The sequence below is a fragment of the Cottoperca gobio genome, chromosome 22 (assembly GCF_900634415.1).
Source record: "Cottoperca gobio chromosome 22, fCotGob3.1, whole genome shotgun sequence".
Lineage (NCBI taxonomy): Eukaryota > Metazoa > Chordata > Actinopteri > Perciformes > Bovichtidae > Cottoperca > Cottoperca gobio.
Window position 1 is genome coordinate 15,660,657 of NC_041376.1, and position 20,957 is coordinate 15,681,613.

Below are 20,957 nucleotides of genomic sequence, written 5' to 3' on the forward strand. Positions count from 1 at the left end.
CTGGACGCATTATAGAATATTTTCTGCTATCTATGTGATGTGTCATTTGATTAAAGGTTTGATTAAATATGTTAAATTGTATTTGTCTATGTTGGCTCTTGTCTTTTTTTTTTTTTGACCAGCTACTTGCTGTTAACCTGTGCTTTAGCTTGTTGTCTTTCAATTCCAACAAGCAAGTAAAATAATGTCAAATGCTCTTTATTCTTTTTTAAATGATCACAATGATTGATAAACAGGGTGCTGATATTTTGAACCAGTAGACTGAAATACACACAAACAAAACACAACAATAGTTTTTAAACTACTGCAAGTGCATTCCCATGAATGAAATAGGACAATTTCAGGTTGAAAATTATTATTATTTATTATTATTCATTTAAATTAACAAACACTGCTATACATATTGCTGTTTTTTTATTAATTTTGAATCATTCTAAACAGTTAAAGCGTTTGGAAAAGAAGTAATAGTAGTTGAAAACAGGCGACAGACAGTAGATGACATGTACAGCAGATCTACAGTCAATGGCTTTCCTATGTGTGTCGAGGGGCTCCAGAATATTTCAACATACAGACATATCACTCGCCCACAGTAATGTTTTTGGTTATCATTTCACCGCTTTATGTTGTCGTACGGGATGAAAGATTCCCCGTTGCATCCGTGTGACATCACAGCCAGCGATGTTAAACCCATCTAAAGATAAACAGCCTACATGTTCTTTCCAAAGTAGCAGCAGCTTGTATTGAATTGCAAAGTCCATTTTCTGCATCCAGCACAACAAAAGTCTTTTATGAATTTTTATTGATAACAAAAAGGGTTCGAGCAAAGATGACACCCCCCCGCCCTTTGACCCCTGACATTATATTCATTAGGAATGTTTGAAGTAAACAAAAAAGTCCCAAATATCGCTGTGTATCCTTCTCAGTGCACAGTATTGAAAACCCTCATCCCTTTAAGATACACTCATGTAAAAATGAAAAAGAAGTGCTTCATAGAACTTCAAGGTGTCCCCTCTTTCATCCCAGGCCAGCTGTAAAAAGAGTTTTCTCATTTATCCCTTCCTTTTTGTCAAAAAGTTAACTGCGTCTGGCCCTTTGTTTAAAGCCAACACGGCTTCCACCAAGTCTCTACAGAGTACCTCCATGTTGGCAAATGTTCGTACATCCGTAAATCAGCACATCTGACTTCAATTTAAACATCATTTCTTTACTAAAAGTGACAGATTTACAAACACAGTATAAACAGGGTTGACATCATTGGCAGCTGGCGACAGTCTAGACCACAGTGGCTTTTTTCAAATTTGAGCAAAATCCCTCCTTTTTAGACAAAGACGGACGAATTACAGGATGTGTCAAACAAACCTTTTTTGGCTCTTTTGAAACCTGACCTGTCCTGAGAGGCAGTGTTGAAAAAAGGTAAGACCTTTATTTAGAGAACCACAGAAAGAAGGTCAGAGAGAATCCGGCGCAGGAGGGGTTCGTTCAAACTTTAACGTCTAAGACTTCCTCGATGTGACACGATGAAGCGATATATTACCACCTCTGCAACACGAGACCGTACGACAGCCCGCGCTCGTGCAACGTTCTACTACACATGAGAGATATCCCTGACATCAATGTAAATCACATACACTTTGTCATAAACAGGTTGTAAAGTTCAGGTACAGAATCACTGAGGAAAAGCACACCAATACTACTGTAAAGTCAAGCCACTATGGCAAAAGAGAAGGTATAGAGTATTGAGGAACTAGTCATTGATTGAAAGTTGGCTCGTATCCTTTGCAACACTGAGGAGGGCTTTGGCCACCGTGTGGATGACCGTTTTGCTTTTCTACAGGCAGATTAAGGAGAGGACAATGTCTCAACAAAACACTTTGTAAAATGTAATCAGCACAGGCCATAAATACAATTAAAAAGATGGAAATAGCGTCGGAAATGTGTACACACTCTTAGTAGCGATTCCTGACTCAAGGTCCAAGTTACGAAAGGACGAATCTAAATGGAAAAGGAGATGAGAGGACGTCTTTGCTCATTGTCTCGTTCTCTCCTCCAGTAGAAATTCCAGTAGAATGCTGACCTCGTTTAGTGATTTATCGATTCGTCTTAGCGGAGTGCAAGTATCGGCCGCATGGCTTTTTAAACATTTTAAAAAATATATATTAAGAACGCACTCTCTAGTCACATCAGCTCACGAATGCCAGACTTATCTTCTTCTTCAGAATGGTCTTCCCAGTAAAACAGTCGACACTCTGGAGATGAAATGGCAAAGGGGCGACACTTTTTAGGATTGGTGCAAACACTCTTATGAATATTTTAATTTCTATAATTTGTTTTCTTACAGTAAAGCAGAACAAGAAGAAACACGCGGCGTAGCCCTTGTGGGTCTCCCTGTGGAGAACGGCTCACATGGTCACCTTGGTCTGGACTTTTGAATGTGCTCTTGGGTCTTTAAAAAGACACTAAGGGGGGGGGGGGGGGGGCAGTTGATCCTCATGCTTGCCGTCAGCCATAGTATTTGTTTCTAAGCTGTGCCGAGCAGAGCCCCCGCTCAGAGGGCCAGGAGGGTGGGCGAGTTGAGGGAGTCTGACGACTGATCCCCACTGCTGCTGCTCCGCCGGTGGGCCTTGGAACAGGACTCGGAGGAGGGCGAGGGGCTCTCGGGCTCCAGTATGCTCGGGTAGGTGAATATGAGGCTCGGGGCGTTGGGTGTGGCGGCCGGGGTGGATGCCCCCACCACCGGCGTGTTCAGGCTGTCTCCATCTGTGCAGTACATCCCTCCACTCACAAGGCCTCCACCCAGGCAGATGGGCTTGATGACGGAGCGCTGGGGCTTGCCCACATCCTCGCTGTCATCCGGCTCTTGCTTCACTACCACGTGGTTTATCTGAGCCCGGGGGCCCATGTTGGGGCGCATGGTCAGCGGGAGGGGGGCGCACTGCTGGTGCTGCTGGTGCTGTGGGTGCTGTGGGTGCTGTGGGTGCTGCGGATGCTGCGGATGCTGCGGGTGCTGCGGGTGCTGCGGGTGCTGCGGGTGCTGCGGGTGCTGCGGGTGCCCTGATGCTGGGTGGCGCTCGTCGATGGGGACCTTGCACACAGGATTGTGGGCGACCAGCATGAACTCCAGCTTGTCTTTCTCCTTCTGAAGGCTCTCGATCTCCTTCTGCAAGTCTGCTTTCTCCTCCTCCAGCTTTTCAGTCTCCTGTGAAGAGAAGAGGAAATATGGTTGAGCACTAAATATGAGAAGGTTCCTTTTATTTTAGGGGGGGGGGGGCATTTTTTATTCCAACAGTATTATATTCCCTTGGCCAGGCCTATTCTATAGGTGGCCCAAATCGACCACAATCTTGCCCTTTGCTCATTAATAAATATGAAAAAAAGGTGTTAAAATAAATAAATACGATGTTAAATGGAACATTGTGTTGATTAAAACAAATCTGTTTATGATATATATATATATATATATATATATATATATATATATATATATATATATATATATATATATATATATATATATATATATATATATATATATATATATATATATATATATATATATATATATATATATATATATATATATATATATATATATATATATATATATTGTTTGATTATTAATATTTGTTAAACACAGAACTATTTAGTTTGTTTTAAGTTAAGAGTCAAACTGAATAAAACATTGTTGCAGGAATAGGCCTGCCTTGGGCCATAAGCAGTATAGTTTGAACAGATACTGCAACAGCTTTTTCTCGAATATTCACTGACATTTTGCCCAGAAATTGAGAACATGGCTGCATAAAATGTGACATGTGATAAAGCCATAATTTCAAGTTTCTTCCACAAATCAGGCTGTCAGATTATATGAGTGTTCCTCCAAAGCGCCAAAAGAGGGCACTGTTTATTTACTACAGTTTCACTAACCACAGAAAAAAGCACAATCAACAATTTGTCACAGACTATTTAGACTTGCAACAGTAATCTGGAAGCCTTCTGCTACAATTCGAGCTTCCCATAATGACTGTGCATTGTTTGATTCAGATTATATCTCCGAGACACAACAGCAAGTCATTAATGTGTCACATAAAAAACTAAGACGGATCCAACAAAAGCAGCTTGTCAGATGTAGAAATCAGGCGTAAAGATAAGCCGAAAGTCTGAGAACTTTGACTCACGGGCAAAGGTATGAGGAAGTGTACACAAGGAGCCAGGGGATCTGCCCAGCCAGACACTTCAATAATTATATCAGTCACTCAAAGAGGAGAAGTGATAGGAATACTGCTCGTTCTGTTCGCTGGAGAGTGACACTTCCTTATTAGGAATTTTTTCTTTTTAACAGCCGTGTGAAGACGGAAAGGCGTTTTTTTCCCCCCTCAAAGCAATGGCTGTGGTGTGTGTGTGTGTTTGTACATGTGTGTGTGCACGCAGCTTGTCTCTATGTGGGATCGTGAGACAAGCAATTGGCCCCTTTTACAAAATGTCCTTCATTCATGCAGACAGCTGCCTACAGCAAATTCCATTCCTGGGGGTTTTTTAAGGCCTGACAAGCTCAACCTCACTGTAATTCCACTAATTAGTCCATTTAGATGCTGTGAGACAGCCCTACCTCTGTCTACAGCTGCCCGAGACAAAAAGCTTTTCATTGCCTGTCATCTCTTCACTCAGAGACACAGCGAGAGTCAAACCAGTAGTGCAAGGTTTTAAATTTAGGTGTGGAGTTCAATCGCTCATCAAAAAGCCTGGACTCCTTCCAGACGTCTGAACAAGTGTGACTTCAACAACGTTTTTCTTTTTGTTCCTGTGTGAAAATCATTTCTTCTATTGCTTTTTTTTGCCATTACATTTTTTTTTTGCATCAACTATTAAATGGTGAATTGTGTCCCAAATCAGGTTGTTTATGACCCACAGGAACGAGACGCTCAGACACTGATTTGTGGTTGTTTAATGCGATTAAAGTGCAACCCAGTAACAAAGGGTGATGTGATGCGATGGCTCCAGTTTTCAGGTTTCTACTCACCCCTTGCAGCATCTCTGTGAGCTCTCGCCTGCGGTTGCGGCATTTGGCGGCAGCTAACTTATTCCTCTCACGCCTCACCCTCCTCTTCTCGTCTTCCTCCGGGGTGAGCTAAGGGCAGGTAAAGAAGGAAACATAACAGGTCAAATAAGCCGTTTGACAGGCACAAACACAATCAATACGAAGCGAAGAGCAAGAGTACAAACAGGAGCTGGGTACTACAGGCTGGCTGTGAGCAGAATAATGATACGACAACAGAGAATTTATAGGCCTATAAAATAAACTCAACTTGCTTCTTCGACATTGAACAAACATGTTTATTTACTTATAAATAATGAAGATATGGTAGCATTTTTAAAAATGATTCCCATGTCTATAATGCATTATAATCTGCTTATAGCACTGTACATATTTATAATGCTTTATAACAATAATCATAACACATTATAAGGTCATGTATCATAATACTTTGTAATTGCTGGTCACTCACTGACTTTTTGTGACTCTCTGACTCAATTTAAAGCAAACAATGACCACTTACAGAAATGTATAATCAAATTCGAATGTGTTATAAAAATATTATAATATACAAAAACTATGGGAATTATAATACACTGATGACAGAAAAGTCAATGAGTGGCCAGCAAGTATTATGATACTTGACCTAATAAGTCATTATAAAAAGCATTATGAATTTTTATGACTGCTCATAACTATAATTATACAGGGCTATAGGCAGATTATAGTATGTTTATAATGCATTCTAGACACAGAAAGTGTTATTTTGTTTTCAGACCAAACACATTGCTTTGTAAAAGAGCTTCCGAATCAAAATCCAGCTTCATAAAAAGAAATTATAGTCGAACTATTGAAACAAACAGAAAACCCTATTGGCCTTTTTGCAGTCCTGTTACCCCCACATTGTCAGCCCGGGTCCCTCACCTGCTCGTCTCTCTTGCGTCGGCCCCTGGCGTCCCCGATGGATCGGATGACCCCGGGCCGAGCCAGCGTGTTGTGCCCCAGCATCCCCGGCCCGTTGGGCAGGTGATGGCCGTACGGGTGGGAACGGGAGTAAGGGTTGGACATGGAGGTGATGACGGTCGGCTGCACCATCCACTGTAAGTCTTGGCTGGTCGTGATTGCATTGATGGTGGGGATGAAGGCACTGTTGGAGCCGGGCATGTCGACCCTGTACTTCTGAAAAGAGAAGGAATGAGAGAAATATGATAAGCATTTCTGCTGCTGCTGGTTTGGGTCAATGCACAGCAACTTATTCCCATAAGCATCTTAACTTCTGTGTATGAGCCCTGCCTCGTTCCACTGACAGCAAAATCGCAGAGACACACACCACCACCGGCCATTATCAAATTCACACACTTTCCACATTACAAGCTGATAGCAATGATTCAATCCACATAGGCAAAGCACTGTGTATGTAACCCCTGGAGTGGAACAGTGACACATGCTGTGAATCATGTGGGAAAGCCCAAGGTGTCCAGTGTATCTCACTTTACTACAATAACCATGAGACAAAACACTGGAAGTGCTACACATGTCTGCACTGGCAGGATGGTAAATATACATATAACTTTGGACTCCAGAGATACATAATGTAATGGGTCGGATGGCGGCACAGACCTTCTTCTATTGTGCAGAAGAAAAGCTGTTCCAGAGGGTTTTTGAGATACAAAATCTGGTGAGTGACAACAATTGTGATTTAAAAGTTGGAATTAACCGTTAAAATATTATTTAAAGCACAATTATGCATTTGCCCTTAGTTGTGATTATGTCACAAGCCATACTGTGATGTTTCTGGTCTAAGGAAAAAAGATTATGTCAATAACCCCTCGAATTATGGATCAAATCCTCCTAAAAGATGTAAAAATATCTACAATTTACACGTATGTGTGAGCTGACTGTAATTATCACCCAATGATGTCAGATCAGTATTACTTCATGTCCTCAGAGTCCACAAACAGCCGGTCTGCCAGCCTGCCTTTGTGCGTAAATTACGCACGTCCCTACATCCCCGATATTCCCGACTATCCGTCGGATATCCCGGCAGTCTATCGGAATTTTGTTTATCTGGTGAGTCATTGTGTATGGGATTTGTTAAGCACACGAGGAACGCAGTCAGTTCCAGTAAGGGGGGGAGCAGCCAGCTGTAACAAGCCAGACATTTATTTTGCAAGTTTGGCTTCAAAATAAAAGCATTAAAAATAAATTGTATGCAATGGAGTGTAAAGGAACATTCAGTTCAGTCATTACAGTACATATAGAGAAGACCCAGTGTGTTCTGTAACTCCTGATCTCAACACAGATATGTTGGTCTGATAAAACAGAAAAACGCCTTATTTTGATGTCTTAATAAACCAAATAGGGAGGTCATGTTCCAGCCCGCTGTAATGGGAAACAGACAGCCAGTGTGCGATTACAGGGAACCGGAGCAATGATGGCTATGGGCCAAAAATCGTTAACGCAATGTTGCGTGAGCCTGCCGAAGCTTTTCCACAGAAGTGGCAAGAGCTGTCTGCGAGGAAACGACATGCCTCTTCCCAGATTTAGATCCCATTATTTGGGAATATGTTGGCACGGCGTCCTAATAACGTTACACCGGCACACCTACAGTAGACTATACAGTATGCAAGGTATATCTCACTGATGCGTTTTAGTTTTTTTGTTGCATTTTCTCGGTAAGGAAATACAGGCTTTTGATTGATCTGCGCGAGACCCGTCAAAAAAACAAACAGACTGCAATCTGATTCATGTCGTTTATCATAGTCCAATAAGAGAAATATCTGCCACAAATATAAACTTTAACTGAACTTATATCACATTTTGCAAAAGCACATGTCTCTGGTGCTCTCCAAAACGACGGCAAATTAGACCCTAACCCTTGTGCCAATATAAAGCAGTACTCGCCTGTTGCATTCTCCATTATAGGCTGTATCTCTACCCCGTTTACTAGCGCTGTGTAAATAGCTCAGGCTATGGCATGTTCTGAAGGAATTGTCGTCCTTATAATGCGCGTCAAATGCCGCCCCCCCACACACAAATGTTACAATTTTACGCACGGATAGTAGAGATGAGACCGCTGGAAAGGGATAGTGGATCTAAAATAGAGATCTGGAAATCTAATAAATTCAATGTCCAGTTTCTGCACAGCACACAAGTCATCTTACATATGTTGGTGTAACATATACGTTAGAATATTAGTTTTGATTAACTGTAGCTGAAGAAATAATATGTACTTTTATTTATATGTGCAAAATCACCACGTATTTGCCATTTACTGTGCGCGCCAACCAGTGCGCAAATTTGATATTTGACCAAAAGTACATCACCCGATGGTGTTTAAATAGACTTATGGCGACATTCAAATGAAATGAGTCCAAAATACTTGTGAAATGATCGAGTGTTGCATTTGTTGAGTCACCGATGTTATCTGTGTCATTGGGTTCATCTGTTTTTCCCCCAACCGCTCCAAGTCGGTTGCCTTTTAAAATCTATTACCGAGTGGAAGCGCGGTACCGTGACAACAAATCCATATGACATTCAAACCTGTATGATATTATTCAGATGTTTCGCACTTGACATCGCGTAAAAGACAGAGGCCTATATATTAGGATATTATTCATAGGTGATGTCGCGGTGTTTCCTGGTGTTACCTGGTAGCTTGAGGTAGAGATCGGACTTCCGATCGTGCTGCTGCCGCTTGTGAAAGACTCCTGCTGGGCCGGAGAGGTGCTGCTGCCGCGGGACGACGTGTCGTAGTTCCCGGAGTAGTCCTGGTACATGGTCCAGGGAAGAGGAAGATTTCAGTAGACTGTTTGAATCTGAAAGCCCCACTCTTTTTTAAATCCTCGCAGTAAAAAGGCACAAAACGAAAAGGATCCTCTGACTCGAGACGTTGTTAATTTGGGATATCCAGAGAAGAGTTGGCAATAAGTGCAATTATGCTCATCTAAACTAACCCTAAAACATCGTAGAGATATTGCCAGTTAGAATAACTATTTTCTCGTGTGCTTCCTGCTTGTAAAGGCTCTTTCTGATTGTGCTTTTATTATTCTGGAGCCGCAGGTAGACCTAAACTACACTATTGTAGATCCTCTCAGGTGCGCAAACTTCAACCTAAAGTCAGTAGCACACCTTCAGCAGTCAAATCCAGTTGAGACAAGCGAACCTGTAGTTAGAGAGTGACTCACGCAGGTTAACAGTCGCTTTCAAGCCGATTGCCTGGCTAATCTGCTAAATATTTTCCGTCGCCTTGCCGACTACTGCACTATATCTGAGCTCTCTGCTGTTCACGGAACAGTTCTAACTTTTTTCTTTTCTTTTTCACCACACTTCCTAGAGATGACTCACTTCAATGGCACTATGAAGAACTGCAACGGCTTTTCAACACCAACGAAAGAGCCTACGTCACAGCCTGGGCGTTGCGACTTCATTCAGGGAGGGGTTGTGTCTGGATAAGGCAGTGAAAAAGAAAGATCCGCTGTGACCATCCTTCGCGCAGAGCAGGCTGGAGATATAATGGAAAAGCAGGGATGCAGTAAAAGTAGCTCAGATATATGTGGAGAGATTTATTTTTCGATACGAACGTCAGTGACTGCTGTAGAGTCCACTGTTTGTCTGACTTGCTTCGGTCCATTGACGCATGTTTCCTAAAATGGACAGTTGCGTCAGAGAGCGCGTGTGGGTTTCCTTGGTAAAGGAAGCGTCAGACACTGGAGGGATTCCCTCCCCTCGCGAGCTGCACTCTGGACTCCAGAGCTCTCAGTGTTTTCATGCCCATCAGTGTATGAAAACGAAGATATTAAAGATTTAAACGTAAATATAAAGAGTGTGTGCACGCACGACTGATTAAAGTCGCGCCACACACGCGCGCTCACATAGTAAGGCTGAGTTTAGAGCAATAACAGCATATCTTGGAAGTTTTCTGCGCAAGAATTATTTCGATAAGCGCATCTGCGCTAGCCCAGCAGCCTAGAATGTCTATTAACAGCAGAGGAGGCCACGCGCCAGTACCAAGCCTGTTGTTTTTTCTGTTTAAAGACACGCGAGCTCAACATCCAGCGGCTTTCATCTGCCACTGTCCCTGTTAATAAAGACCACTCAAAATGATTGGACATGCAGCGTTTCTACACTATTGTGTCTTTGAGTTATTTGGCTGCGACGCTTTGTGCGTGATTTGGAGAGCGTAAATTGGCACTGAGTGTAAACGGATGGCACAAAACGAAGCATGAACCCATACAGTTGGTCAAATAAATGTGGCCCACTGGTTAGGTCTATAATAATAATAACAGTGCGGCACGGCTGCTTCAAAGGAATCTCAGTGAAATGTGGGCTAATTGTAACTCGGACGTACCTCATAAACAAGGGCACAGCGCCCGGAATATGACACGTTACACGATATGAAATGGCGTATTAAGCATAATCCAATCTGCTATGGTTCCTATTTTAATCTGTATAACTGGTTGCATTTAGCTCTCTTAAAGCTGTTTGCCGCGCGCATCTTTGCCAGAAAGAGTCGCTCCCATCAAAAAGTTTCAGCAGGGGAAGTTGTGTCGAGGGGAAATAATCTGCAGGGGGTTTTCTGAGGTGACCACTCGCCACGAAGGGACTGCTTGCTCATAACGTGAACACGTCAATTATACTGTAGGTACTCCAGTCCTCCAATATGTCACTCTTTCCAAAGTGGGTGTCATTTTCGCTGCATTGCTTTTTGACCTGTGCGGTGATCTGTAACTGTGTGTGGAGAGGCTTCTCTAAAGTCACTGGTTTCGTTAAAAACGGTGACAGAAAGCACACAGATGTTCAACAAATCTTTACTTGAATGCTATTAATTAATGATTAATGTTTATCATGTGCCAAATACACAAGCTTTTGAGCGGCAACGGTGTTGCTAAGCGACACAGTTTCTACTAAATTGCTTGGGGGAAATCTAATCTGCCATAGTCCTATAATTAATGCTGTAATATCATTTGAGATGCTCCCATCGGCGTAATTTTGGGTAAAGCAAGGTATGGCACTGTGACAGGTTCTGTTCCTATATGAGTCCAATTTCTGATCTTTAAGTACATAATGAGATATCACGCACACATTGGAACAAACAGCGTTAAGTGATGCCTGTCAGTCAGACGGTGTTGCTCCAATTTGTCATTCGTTTCACGGATGTTGATGGTAAATGACAGGTTCAGGGACTTATTAAAAACCTGAGTTCTGCAGTGCAGAGTGAGGCTGACCTCGGATGATCCGCAGGTCGTGTGCCACTGACGCGTCAATGTTCCTCCACCACACAACACAAGGAACCAGCTCCACGTAGAATACATTTATTTACCGATTTGCTTGACATGTTGTTTACAGGCAAACTTAAACGTAATGGCAGGTTAAACACCATTTTATGCACAAAATGTGCTTGGCATCTAAAACAATATTAATTGAAATGAAAAGAATAACCTTTCCGTACACATGACCAAACATAATATCATAAGAACGTGCATTGTTTTCTGTTGTTGCCACCAGTGGAGTAGGAAGTATTCAGATCCTTTACTGTAGTAAAAGTACTAATACCACACAGTTACTGAAAATGTTATGTAAGTAAAAGAATAATCAGGAAAATGTATTATAGGTTAGTACTTTCCACTTTAACTATTAAAATATATATTATACAATTAGATTATTTTACTGTTGTAATGGTTGAGGTGCACTGCAAATAATAATTATTTTTCATTACGGATTCATCTGCTGACTATTTTCTCCAATAATTGATCTATTGTTTGGTTTGTAAAAACACTGAAAATAGTGACAAATGTGACACAATTATTAAAATAATTAAAATAATGAAATTGCTAATAATAATATTTAACTAATTAAAAGGAAAGTCATCAAATCTTCACACTTGAGAAGTTGAAAGTTGAAAGGTTTTTGTGTGAAAAATCACTATAATGACTACTAAAGAAAATGCTTATAGTCAAACTCTTCATCTGTTTTCTTAATTTGTGAAGTAACTAAAGCTGTGTAGCAGAGTTCAAAGTGAAATATGTCCTTCTGAAATGTAATGGAGCAGAAGTAGAAAGCGGAAGAAGAAGAAGAAGAAAAGACTCAAGTAAAGTACAAGTACCTCAAAACTGTACTTAAGTAGTTTAATAAATTTACTAATTTACATTCCTCCTCTGGTTGGCAATGAAACATTTTAGGCTCCACCACACCTGTTGTTTAACAGTTCACATGCTGCTGTACATTTGTTTTTACATGTAGGCCTACATATCACATATTCTCCTTAAGCTACTACCAGAGGTGGAAAGAAGCAAAGTACTTTACTTAAGTACAATTTTGACTGTACTTGAGTATTTCCCTTTAATGCTACTTTATACTTTTACTCCACTAAATTTCAAAAGAAATGATAATGAATATAATACATAATAATTATAGGTCACTGGACAATAAGGGCAAGCATAATGAATTATGGAGAGAAGTACTCGACAAAGAACTATTCAAAACGTCCATTTATGTTTAAATCTATTCTGCTATGACCGTGGAATACATGGAAAGCTTTCTGTAAACGAGGTTAAAGAATGTTCTGCTTCTGTTATTTATGTTGCACTTCACTCCTGCAGGGTGCTATGTTGTTTGGATTTATTTATAGTTTTGTGCAGGCTGTTCCATACTTTGTTACCTTGGTAAATAAAAAGTCCAAATCTATAAAAAGTGACAAATGAAAAAATCCACCTGTACCAGCTACAACATTGAAAAACTGCTTACACTATGCATCAGCATTAAATAATAATAATATATAATATAATGTATAGTAATAAAACCCTGACAGGAGCCATTGTGGTGCACATGTTTACTTTACTTTAGGTATGTTTTGCTGATGATACACTTTTACTGGAATAACATTGGGAATGCAGGACTTTTAATGGAACATTTGGCTATCGCACCTTTGCTTCTTTTATTTAAAAATAGAGTCTGAATACTTCTCCCATCACTGGCTACTGCATTACCATTATTAATCATATTTTGTTTGTAAATCTGTGACACCTTCCTTTGGATTACATTTAGGCATGATTCAGGTGCATTTTCTGATGATCAACAGCCGTTCTCCACTTTCAAATGAACTGTAAACCTACTCAAATCAATAACATTTACAGTATTATTGAGAAAAATAATTAGCAGGAAAACAGTTAAGCAGAACAGAAACTGTCTGAGTCAGCAGGTTCAGAATTCCCAATAATCCCTGTGTGTTACACTTTTACTGGCTTTTTTTACCTCTCTCTTTTTTGCCCTTGAATTCCTTTGTTAGCTCCCCTTTAGCGTCACTCGCCTGTCATGTTGTAATACCCTAACCTGGATAATAGCTCAACATGATCAGCATGGCTAATCTCACAGCTCAGGTTCTGTGCACAGGACACACGCAGGCACCAATGTGCTGACTCGGAGCATAGAGAGTGGGTTAATGAACCATCAGGGTGACTGACAGTGGCATTCATTGTGGTGCTAGTGGTATGTATGGTACACAGATAGTGCTGTTTTATGATGTAATGCAGAAGAGAAGCAGCAGTGCATGTCTGCCAAGTCCACTACACGGTACAGGAAGCTGGACACTTGCTCTTTTCTTGTTCCCACACTGCTGACAATGAAATGAAATCTACTGAAACAATCCCATATGACTTGACTTGCTCTGACAATGCAGTGGCAAACCTGTGCTCTCTTGTCAATAGAAATCCAATCAGCAGTTTCATCAGCATGCCCGCTGTGCAAGAAGAGCTTCTTCTTCTTTTTTTAAAAAGAGGCTGGATACCAGACTGGCAGACAGCTCCTGTGAATTAAAGTAACCACCCTTCAGTGATTTAATCTACCGGTTGCCTTGGTGACTCATGTAAAGCAGTCAAACACAACAGCACAGAGTGATAATTTGATCGCTCTTGACCTCTGGAGTGTGGGATTGTGGAGAGAAGAATATGAATACATTGGCTGCATTATCCTTCAATAATGCCAATCCCATTCAGGTATGCAGGCAGCGCTGCAGCTGCTCCACAGCATCTTCCTCTTGTTCTATCCGGATTGCATATTAAGACAAGCACACACATTTACGACAACATCCTCTTGTGCGGTTTCAGCTTGAATCCGTTTTTGCTAAATAAATTATTTACGCAAGCATTCAGTGAGAATTTCAACTGGGAATGGATGCACATGAAAGTTAAGGGACTAATGACCAGAACTGTGGACTCGAATAACATGAGTAGGACTCGAGTCAGACTCCAGTCATAAATATGATAAGCACTGAGCGCAGTGCATGGGATATCTTCTAGACTTGACTTGATGAAATCAAAAAAGACTTTCATCTTGACTTGAACTTTAACAGCAATGATTCGTGACTTCACTTAAGTCTTTTGACTTGAAAACACTTGATACCTTGACTCATGGCAAAACATTAAAAAGTATTTTATTTAAAAAGTGTGACACAAATCAATTCATGATTTCCCCTCATTTCCTGATTCTATGTTGCCTTATGTTTACTGGACAGACATGAGTGTTATGAATCTTATCATATGTCTTTTGGCAAGAAAGGGAATAAGCATATTTTGACTAAACTATTGAACTATTTGAAAAATGTTGAACTATTCCTGTAATCGTTGGAAGTAAAGAAAACTATTGTTTTAAAACTATTGTTTTTCCAGATATCAATCTGAAGGAAGGTCCAGGTTTTCCTATGGTAATATTTATGCTTCCAATATGTTTTCTGCTGACTATCAATTACCGTAAGAGGTTCCACTTATATACATATCAGTCAGTATAGTTCAAAGAAAAGGTGGGAGTACATACTTCCTGCAGGGCTGAGATGTGGTTTAGGTGTTGCAACCTGAAACATCAACACTGCTGGATGTGGAACCTCTTTTTGTTATTTTATATTTTTACAGTAAACACATGTATTTTAGCCATATTATTTACTGAGACAAATTTGATTTGAGAGAAACAAATCCTTTACTAGAATTGTTTGCTGGACCTCAAACCAAAAGGAAGAGCAGCGCCGGAATAGCCGTGAGGTGGGAATTAGGGGGTGGGAGCATCTTATTAAATGCCATCACGTAGCAACCAACTGTTTTCATGCTTGTTTGCTGCTGCAGTAGGGAAATAAACCATGTGACCTCATCTGACTCAATTCAGCTACAACTTGTTTTCGTATCATTGTGCAGGTCCACTAGCTGGCAAACCTAAAACACATTTTGTCACAGGAAAATGCAGTGTTTTATTCTGTAATTTACCAGGCACCGCTGTTTAATCAAATTGACCGCAGGAAAGTAATAGCCAAGTGGAGACACATATAATCACCTGTACTGAGCATACAGCACCTTCCAATCAACACACGGATACACTCAGACAGTAACTTCACAAGCGTCAAGGTATCAGTTCCTGATACAATGGAAGGAAGTGCGTCACAGACACGCTGTACCTCGAGACAAAGAAGAATGGAACGCTGCTCAGGCCAAAACAGCAGAGAAGAGAGAAGGGGAAATGTTGGAGCATGGGGTGGAAGAAGTGAACAAATAACAGCGTCTGAGAGAAGAAAAGGGCACGAGTGGTCGGGGGACTTCTGAGCGCTTCACACAGCCACCTGCAGCTCGCAAATAAACAGGAGCATGGTGTTCCTTCCACTGTTATGGGACTGCTTATTTTCAGTGGAAGAAAACAAAAGTCTCCCCCCCGTCCGATACTAGAAACCAAGGAAAGGAAAATGTTGGCTGCCTGACAAGAATGGGCTTCATATCTGCGTATTATTTTGTTTTGGTCCCCTACGTGTTGTTTTCCTCATCGTTGGCACAGTCAAATCAAATGGCGTTTCTGAGGGACGCCTCTCAGTGCAGCCACACAATGGGCAAGTTTATCTCAATCCGTCTACAAGCTTGTCAGTGTAATTTACAAGTATGCTGGTCTGAGAGCAGGCTGTGCAGCTTGGAATGTTAATGGGTTTTGGTCGTCCGGCTGTTGTTCGACCTCAGCTGAAAAACTCTCATCCACCTTTCAACGGCTCTCGACTTGAACCAAACCGATCGGAAGTTAAAAGAAGAAGCTAACTTTAAATCTTCATGATGTAATACGTGCGGTTGCTTTTTTGTTGTTGTCTTGGAGCAACCACGGTGCTTTATTGCTGTTGTGTTTCTTTTCCAGAAATCACCTATTGAACTAAAAGTGTGGATGGAACGTTCTCTTCAGGAAGTCTGGAAACACAAACACATCACTTCATGTGCAGATAAAAGTTGTGAAAGTGTCTCGAACAATCATGCTGTCTATTACTGTAAAAGCAGAAAGTCACCTCTCTGGAAAAAAAAAAAGACGTGTCGTTAAGATACAGTTTTATCCATATTGCTTTTAAGTCTCTTCATCAAGCAGTGTATGGAACACTTAACTCCAAGTTAAAGTTGAGGGAAGATTAGCACTGTTGGCTTGTCTTTACATGCAATATTGCATTTCTTATTGGTGTTAACATACAGAATTCTTTGTGTGCCAATATCTTGCTCAGTCCCTACTATGCCACTCTGACGCTTATCTTCACACAGTTTTAGCTCGCTTTATCTGGGTCCTCATTGGAAAATCAGATGGGAGGATATCAGTGTTGTAAAATTTCAGATTGGCGCCACAGATACCTCTGTGATATCTTACTACCGTCATATGTCTGACACCTGAATTACATTGAAGTGAATTGAAGTTTGTGGCAAGTAGCCACAATATCTATCATTAAGTAGATCCATTCTTTCAGCTTAGCCGACATTGTTTTTGCCTCCTTTTGAAACTCTTTTTAATATGAAGTTTTTAAATATATACGGCTTAATGGACACTACCTTTGTTCATAATGACAAAAAAACTCAAAGTCATCTTTACGACACTACTCCACACAAAGCATGTCTAAAGCCCCATTTGGACGGGACTATATCACAGGGGGAGGTGGGGAATAAAACATACACTTAGATCCTGTAATAGACATGGACTGAAGATAAAACCAGAACCTTCCTCTGGCTGATATCACCATTTGATAATGATACTAGTTGAAAAGTTAAGGGATCAACACAGTTATTATAATCCATCCACTGGAAACCATGAATGTCTCTGTACAAAATTTAGTTGCAATCCATCCAATAGTTGTTGAGATGTCTCACTCTGACGGTCAGACATATACTGCTGCCTCTATAGAGGGTATGCTGTTAGTGGGGGAAACTGCGGCGAAAACAGGAGTAAAACTAAAGATTATCTACTTAAATTAAGCTAGTGGACTCGACAGTGATCCTTACAATTGACCAAAGAGTCAGTGGTCCATGGACATTGATATGTGGCCAGGAATCACCTTTAACAACCGTCTCTCGCTACAGCAGTGTTAGCTTCTCTCTTTCAACATTTTTCAGGCTGGAAGAACGTACATGCAGGCTGAAAGTCAACAATGCTCTTCTGTAGGGATATGCAGTGACAGAAACCATCCAGCAGTGAGTAAGAACATCTATAAATAATCATTTGTTAATCTACAAGTAGAAGATAAGTCCTCTAGTCTCTAGGTAAGGTAAAATGCCATCGGCTTATGCTAATAACGTTAGCATATTGTACATGTGGTGAAAACTTGACTAGCAAACGACAATTGTTTTGTCTGTGAATGTGAGTTATAATGCAATTTATTTTAGATGTTTTCTTTTGTGATTATGCAACATTAAGGCTGAACGCTGCTACTCAGTGGGCGTAGCCACATTCCACCTATGGTGACGTCATGTGTATACCCTCTAAAAAGCAATAGATCAACCCACATTCATGATGTCTCATGATATTACAGAAGAGGTGCAACATGTTTTTTTCCCATGAAGACTGACATTTCAAATTACTAAAACAAAGTCTTTCCAAACGTATGACAGAAATCAATGTGTGTAACCATCTTTGGAAACAAGGTGGAATTGTTGTTTTCCAGTCTATCAGTCTTAGTAATTATCAGTATGTTCTTGGACACAACATCATTCATTTATTTCCCCCCAGGCTTCTCTTACACGCTAAGCTGAAGCAGAATCAATCTAACAATTTTTGACACCGTATGGTGGTGAAGACGAGCAAAGAAACATGACCATAGAGTGTGTGACATTACGAATGGGTTTCTGAAGGGATGATTTGAAGCAGGCTGCCATGTCGTCAATCGTTTGAAGCAAAAAATTTAGGTGGAATCGTGCAGCCTGTGTTGAGCTGAAGATGGACGAGTAACAGCAAACACTACTGGCCGACTGTGATACATGGAGACACCTGTCAATCAAGAAAGACACATTAAAACAAACCTCTCTTCAAAGTGAGACACTACAGCACTGGTCAAGATTAGTGGAAAAAACAAATCATCATAACTCTATTCACCTGTAGTGTCTAGCTAAATGTAAGGAATTTCACAATACATATCTCTAAATGCCATTTTTCTCAAAATGAGTTTTTTCTTATACTCTAGAAATCTCTACTTCAGTAGCTCTGACATTCACCAAACTTTCCAATTTCATTCCTATCTATATTCTGAAGGTTGTTACAGAGGGGTTTGTTCATGTTATTTATAGCCTGATTTATATCACATCTTATTCAAAAACCATTGCGAAAATGATTTTTTATTTATGGCTGCTGACATTTTCTTCTGATTTATGGAGTGGTACAAAAAGATATCCAAAATTCCCTCTGTAAAAACCTTTGACTCTGATGTGTCAACAAAGTGAAACAACAAATATTGAACCTGGCTTCATCCAATGTTCAGATCCCTGTTCCGGAAATGTATGCACATTATCACATATTTACTTCTAACTTCAATCAGAGCCAGCATCACTTATGATGCAGACACAGAGAACATCTGCAAACATTGTGATGTAACCATGGGAACATTCACCTGTATCACATTAACTGAGCTTCATAAAACTGTGAATGAATGTAACTCCTCCACCTTTTGTGTTGACCCGATACCTAGAGCTTTCTTTAAGCGGATATTCGACAGCATTTCAAGTCCCGTCCTAAATATTATAAACACGTCTCTTCTAACAGGCATCTTCCCAGATGCCTTCAAGACAGCCGTTGTAAAACCCTTGCTAAAGAAACCTAACCTAGACAGTAATACGCTGACCAACTATAGGCCAATATCTAACCTTCCATTCATCAGCAAAATACTAGAATAAATAGTCTTGGTCCAAATAAACTCCTTTCTTAAAGAAAACAACATCCTGGAGGAATTTCAATCAGGCTTCCGAGTATGCCACAGTACAGAAACTGCTATGACTAAAATAATTAGAGACCTCAGACTAAACTCTGATACAAACAAGGTCTCAATTCTTATCCTGCTAGACCTGAGCGCAGCATTTGACCCGATTGACCATGACATCCTAATTAATCGTCTAGAAAAACTGGTTGGTCTTTCTGACTGTGTATTAAACTGGTTCAGAACATATATCAAAGGGAGAACGTATTTTGTCAGGCTTGGAGATCATGTGTCAGAGAAGCATGATGCCCACTTTGGAGTTCCACAAGGGAGCTGCCTTGGTCCATTACTGTTCTCTCTATACATGCTACCACTGGGGGACATCATTAGAGAACACAATGTGTGCTTCCATAGCTACGTGAATGACACACAACTGTACATCTCTGCTGAACCAAATGATACTACAGCTACTAACTCCATCACCACCTGTCTGTCAGCAATACATAAATGGATAAGCAATAATTTCTTAAAATTAAATGAAAACAAAACTGAAATCCTACTAGTAGGTCCTATAACAAAAAGAGAGATGATGCTGAATAACATGGGGAAACTTACTCCTTTGATTAAACCTGAAGTTACAAGTCTTGGTGCTATCATAGACTCAGATCTAAGCTTTAAATCCCACATAAACAAGGTGACAAAAACATAATTCTTCCACCTTAGAAATATAGCTACAATCAGACAATTTATAAATCAAAAGGATGCGGAAAAACTAATCCATGCTTTCATCTCAAGCCGACTCGATTACTGTAATGCACTCTTTACCGGCCTCCCAAAAAAAACAACGGAGAGACTTCAGCTCATCCAAAACGCTGCAGCGAGGCTGCTGACTAGAACCAAGAGGAGAGACCACATCAGTCCAGTGTTAGCCACTCTACATTGGCTTCCAGTAACCTTTAGAATTGACTTTAAGGTCCTCCTTCTTGTATACAAAGCCCTAAACGGAACCGCACCAAGTTACACTGCCAACTCTCTAATAAACTATGTGCCCCCAAGAACATTGCGATCATCCACTACTGGTTTATTAAATGTTCCCAGAAACATCCAAAAGAAAATTGGGGATGCAGCCTTTTGCAATTATGCACCAAAGCTATGGAACACTTTACCTGTAGACATTAGGGAGGCAAGCTCGCTCAATATCTTCAAAAGTAAGCTAAAAACATATCTTTTTACTTTAGCCTTTTAATAGTGATATTTTATATCCCTTTACTTTAGCCTTTTAATAGTGATATTTTATATCCCTTTACTTTAGCCTTTTAATGGTGATATTTTATATCCCTTTACTTTAGCCTTTTAATGGTGATATTTTATATATTTTTATCTTAGCCTTTTAATGGTGCCACTTTAAACTAATTTAAATGATTTCATACATTTTTGCTATACCTGGTTTAACATTGAATGTGTAAAGGTAACTGAGATAAATTTCAGAGTGTGTATTTTTGAGAAACCTGAGATCAAATAGACTGTTTTACCACGGGAAAAAGAGGAAGTTTCTCTGATAAATGTGTAGTTGAAAGACCACAGGGGCGCATTGTTGATCTCATGCTTTCAAAATATGGCTCTGACAGTTTAAAACATTTACAAGAATGGTGTGATGACTGTGATTTCCCGGCAGTAGGGTCGTTAAGTACGACACAGATAGAGAAACTAGGCATGATTTCCAATGTTATTTTATACTATTTTAATTCTGCTATA

The 20,957-nt window shown here is 40.3% G+C and overlaps 1 protein-coding gene across 1 annotated transcript; it reads right to left on the bottom strand.

Annotated features, from left to right (window-relative positions):
• Positions 1-338: 338 nt before the first annotated feature.
• fosl2 (FOS like 2, AP-1 transcription factor subunit) lies at positions 339-9,414 on the bottom strand. The gene is made up of 4 exons (XM_029460631.1): positions 8,680-9,414; positions 5,954-6,208; positions 5,015-5,122; positions 339-3,196 (listed from the first exon to the last, which is right to left on the bottom strand). The coding sequence occupies exons 1-4, from the start codon at positions 8,806-8,808 to the stop codon at positions 2,546-2,548; spliced, it is 1,143 nt and encodes a 380-aa protein (XP_029316491.1). The 5' UTR covers positions 8,809-9,414; the 3' UTR covers positions 339-2,545.
• Positions 9,415-20,957: the final 11,543 nt, after the last annotated feature.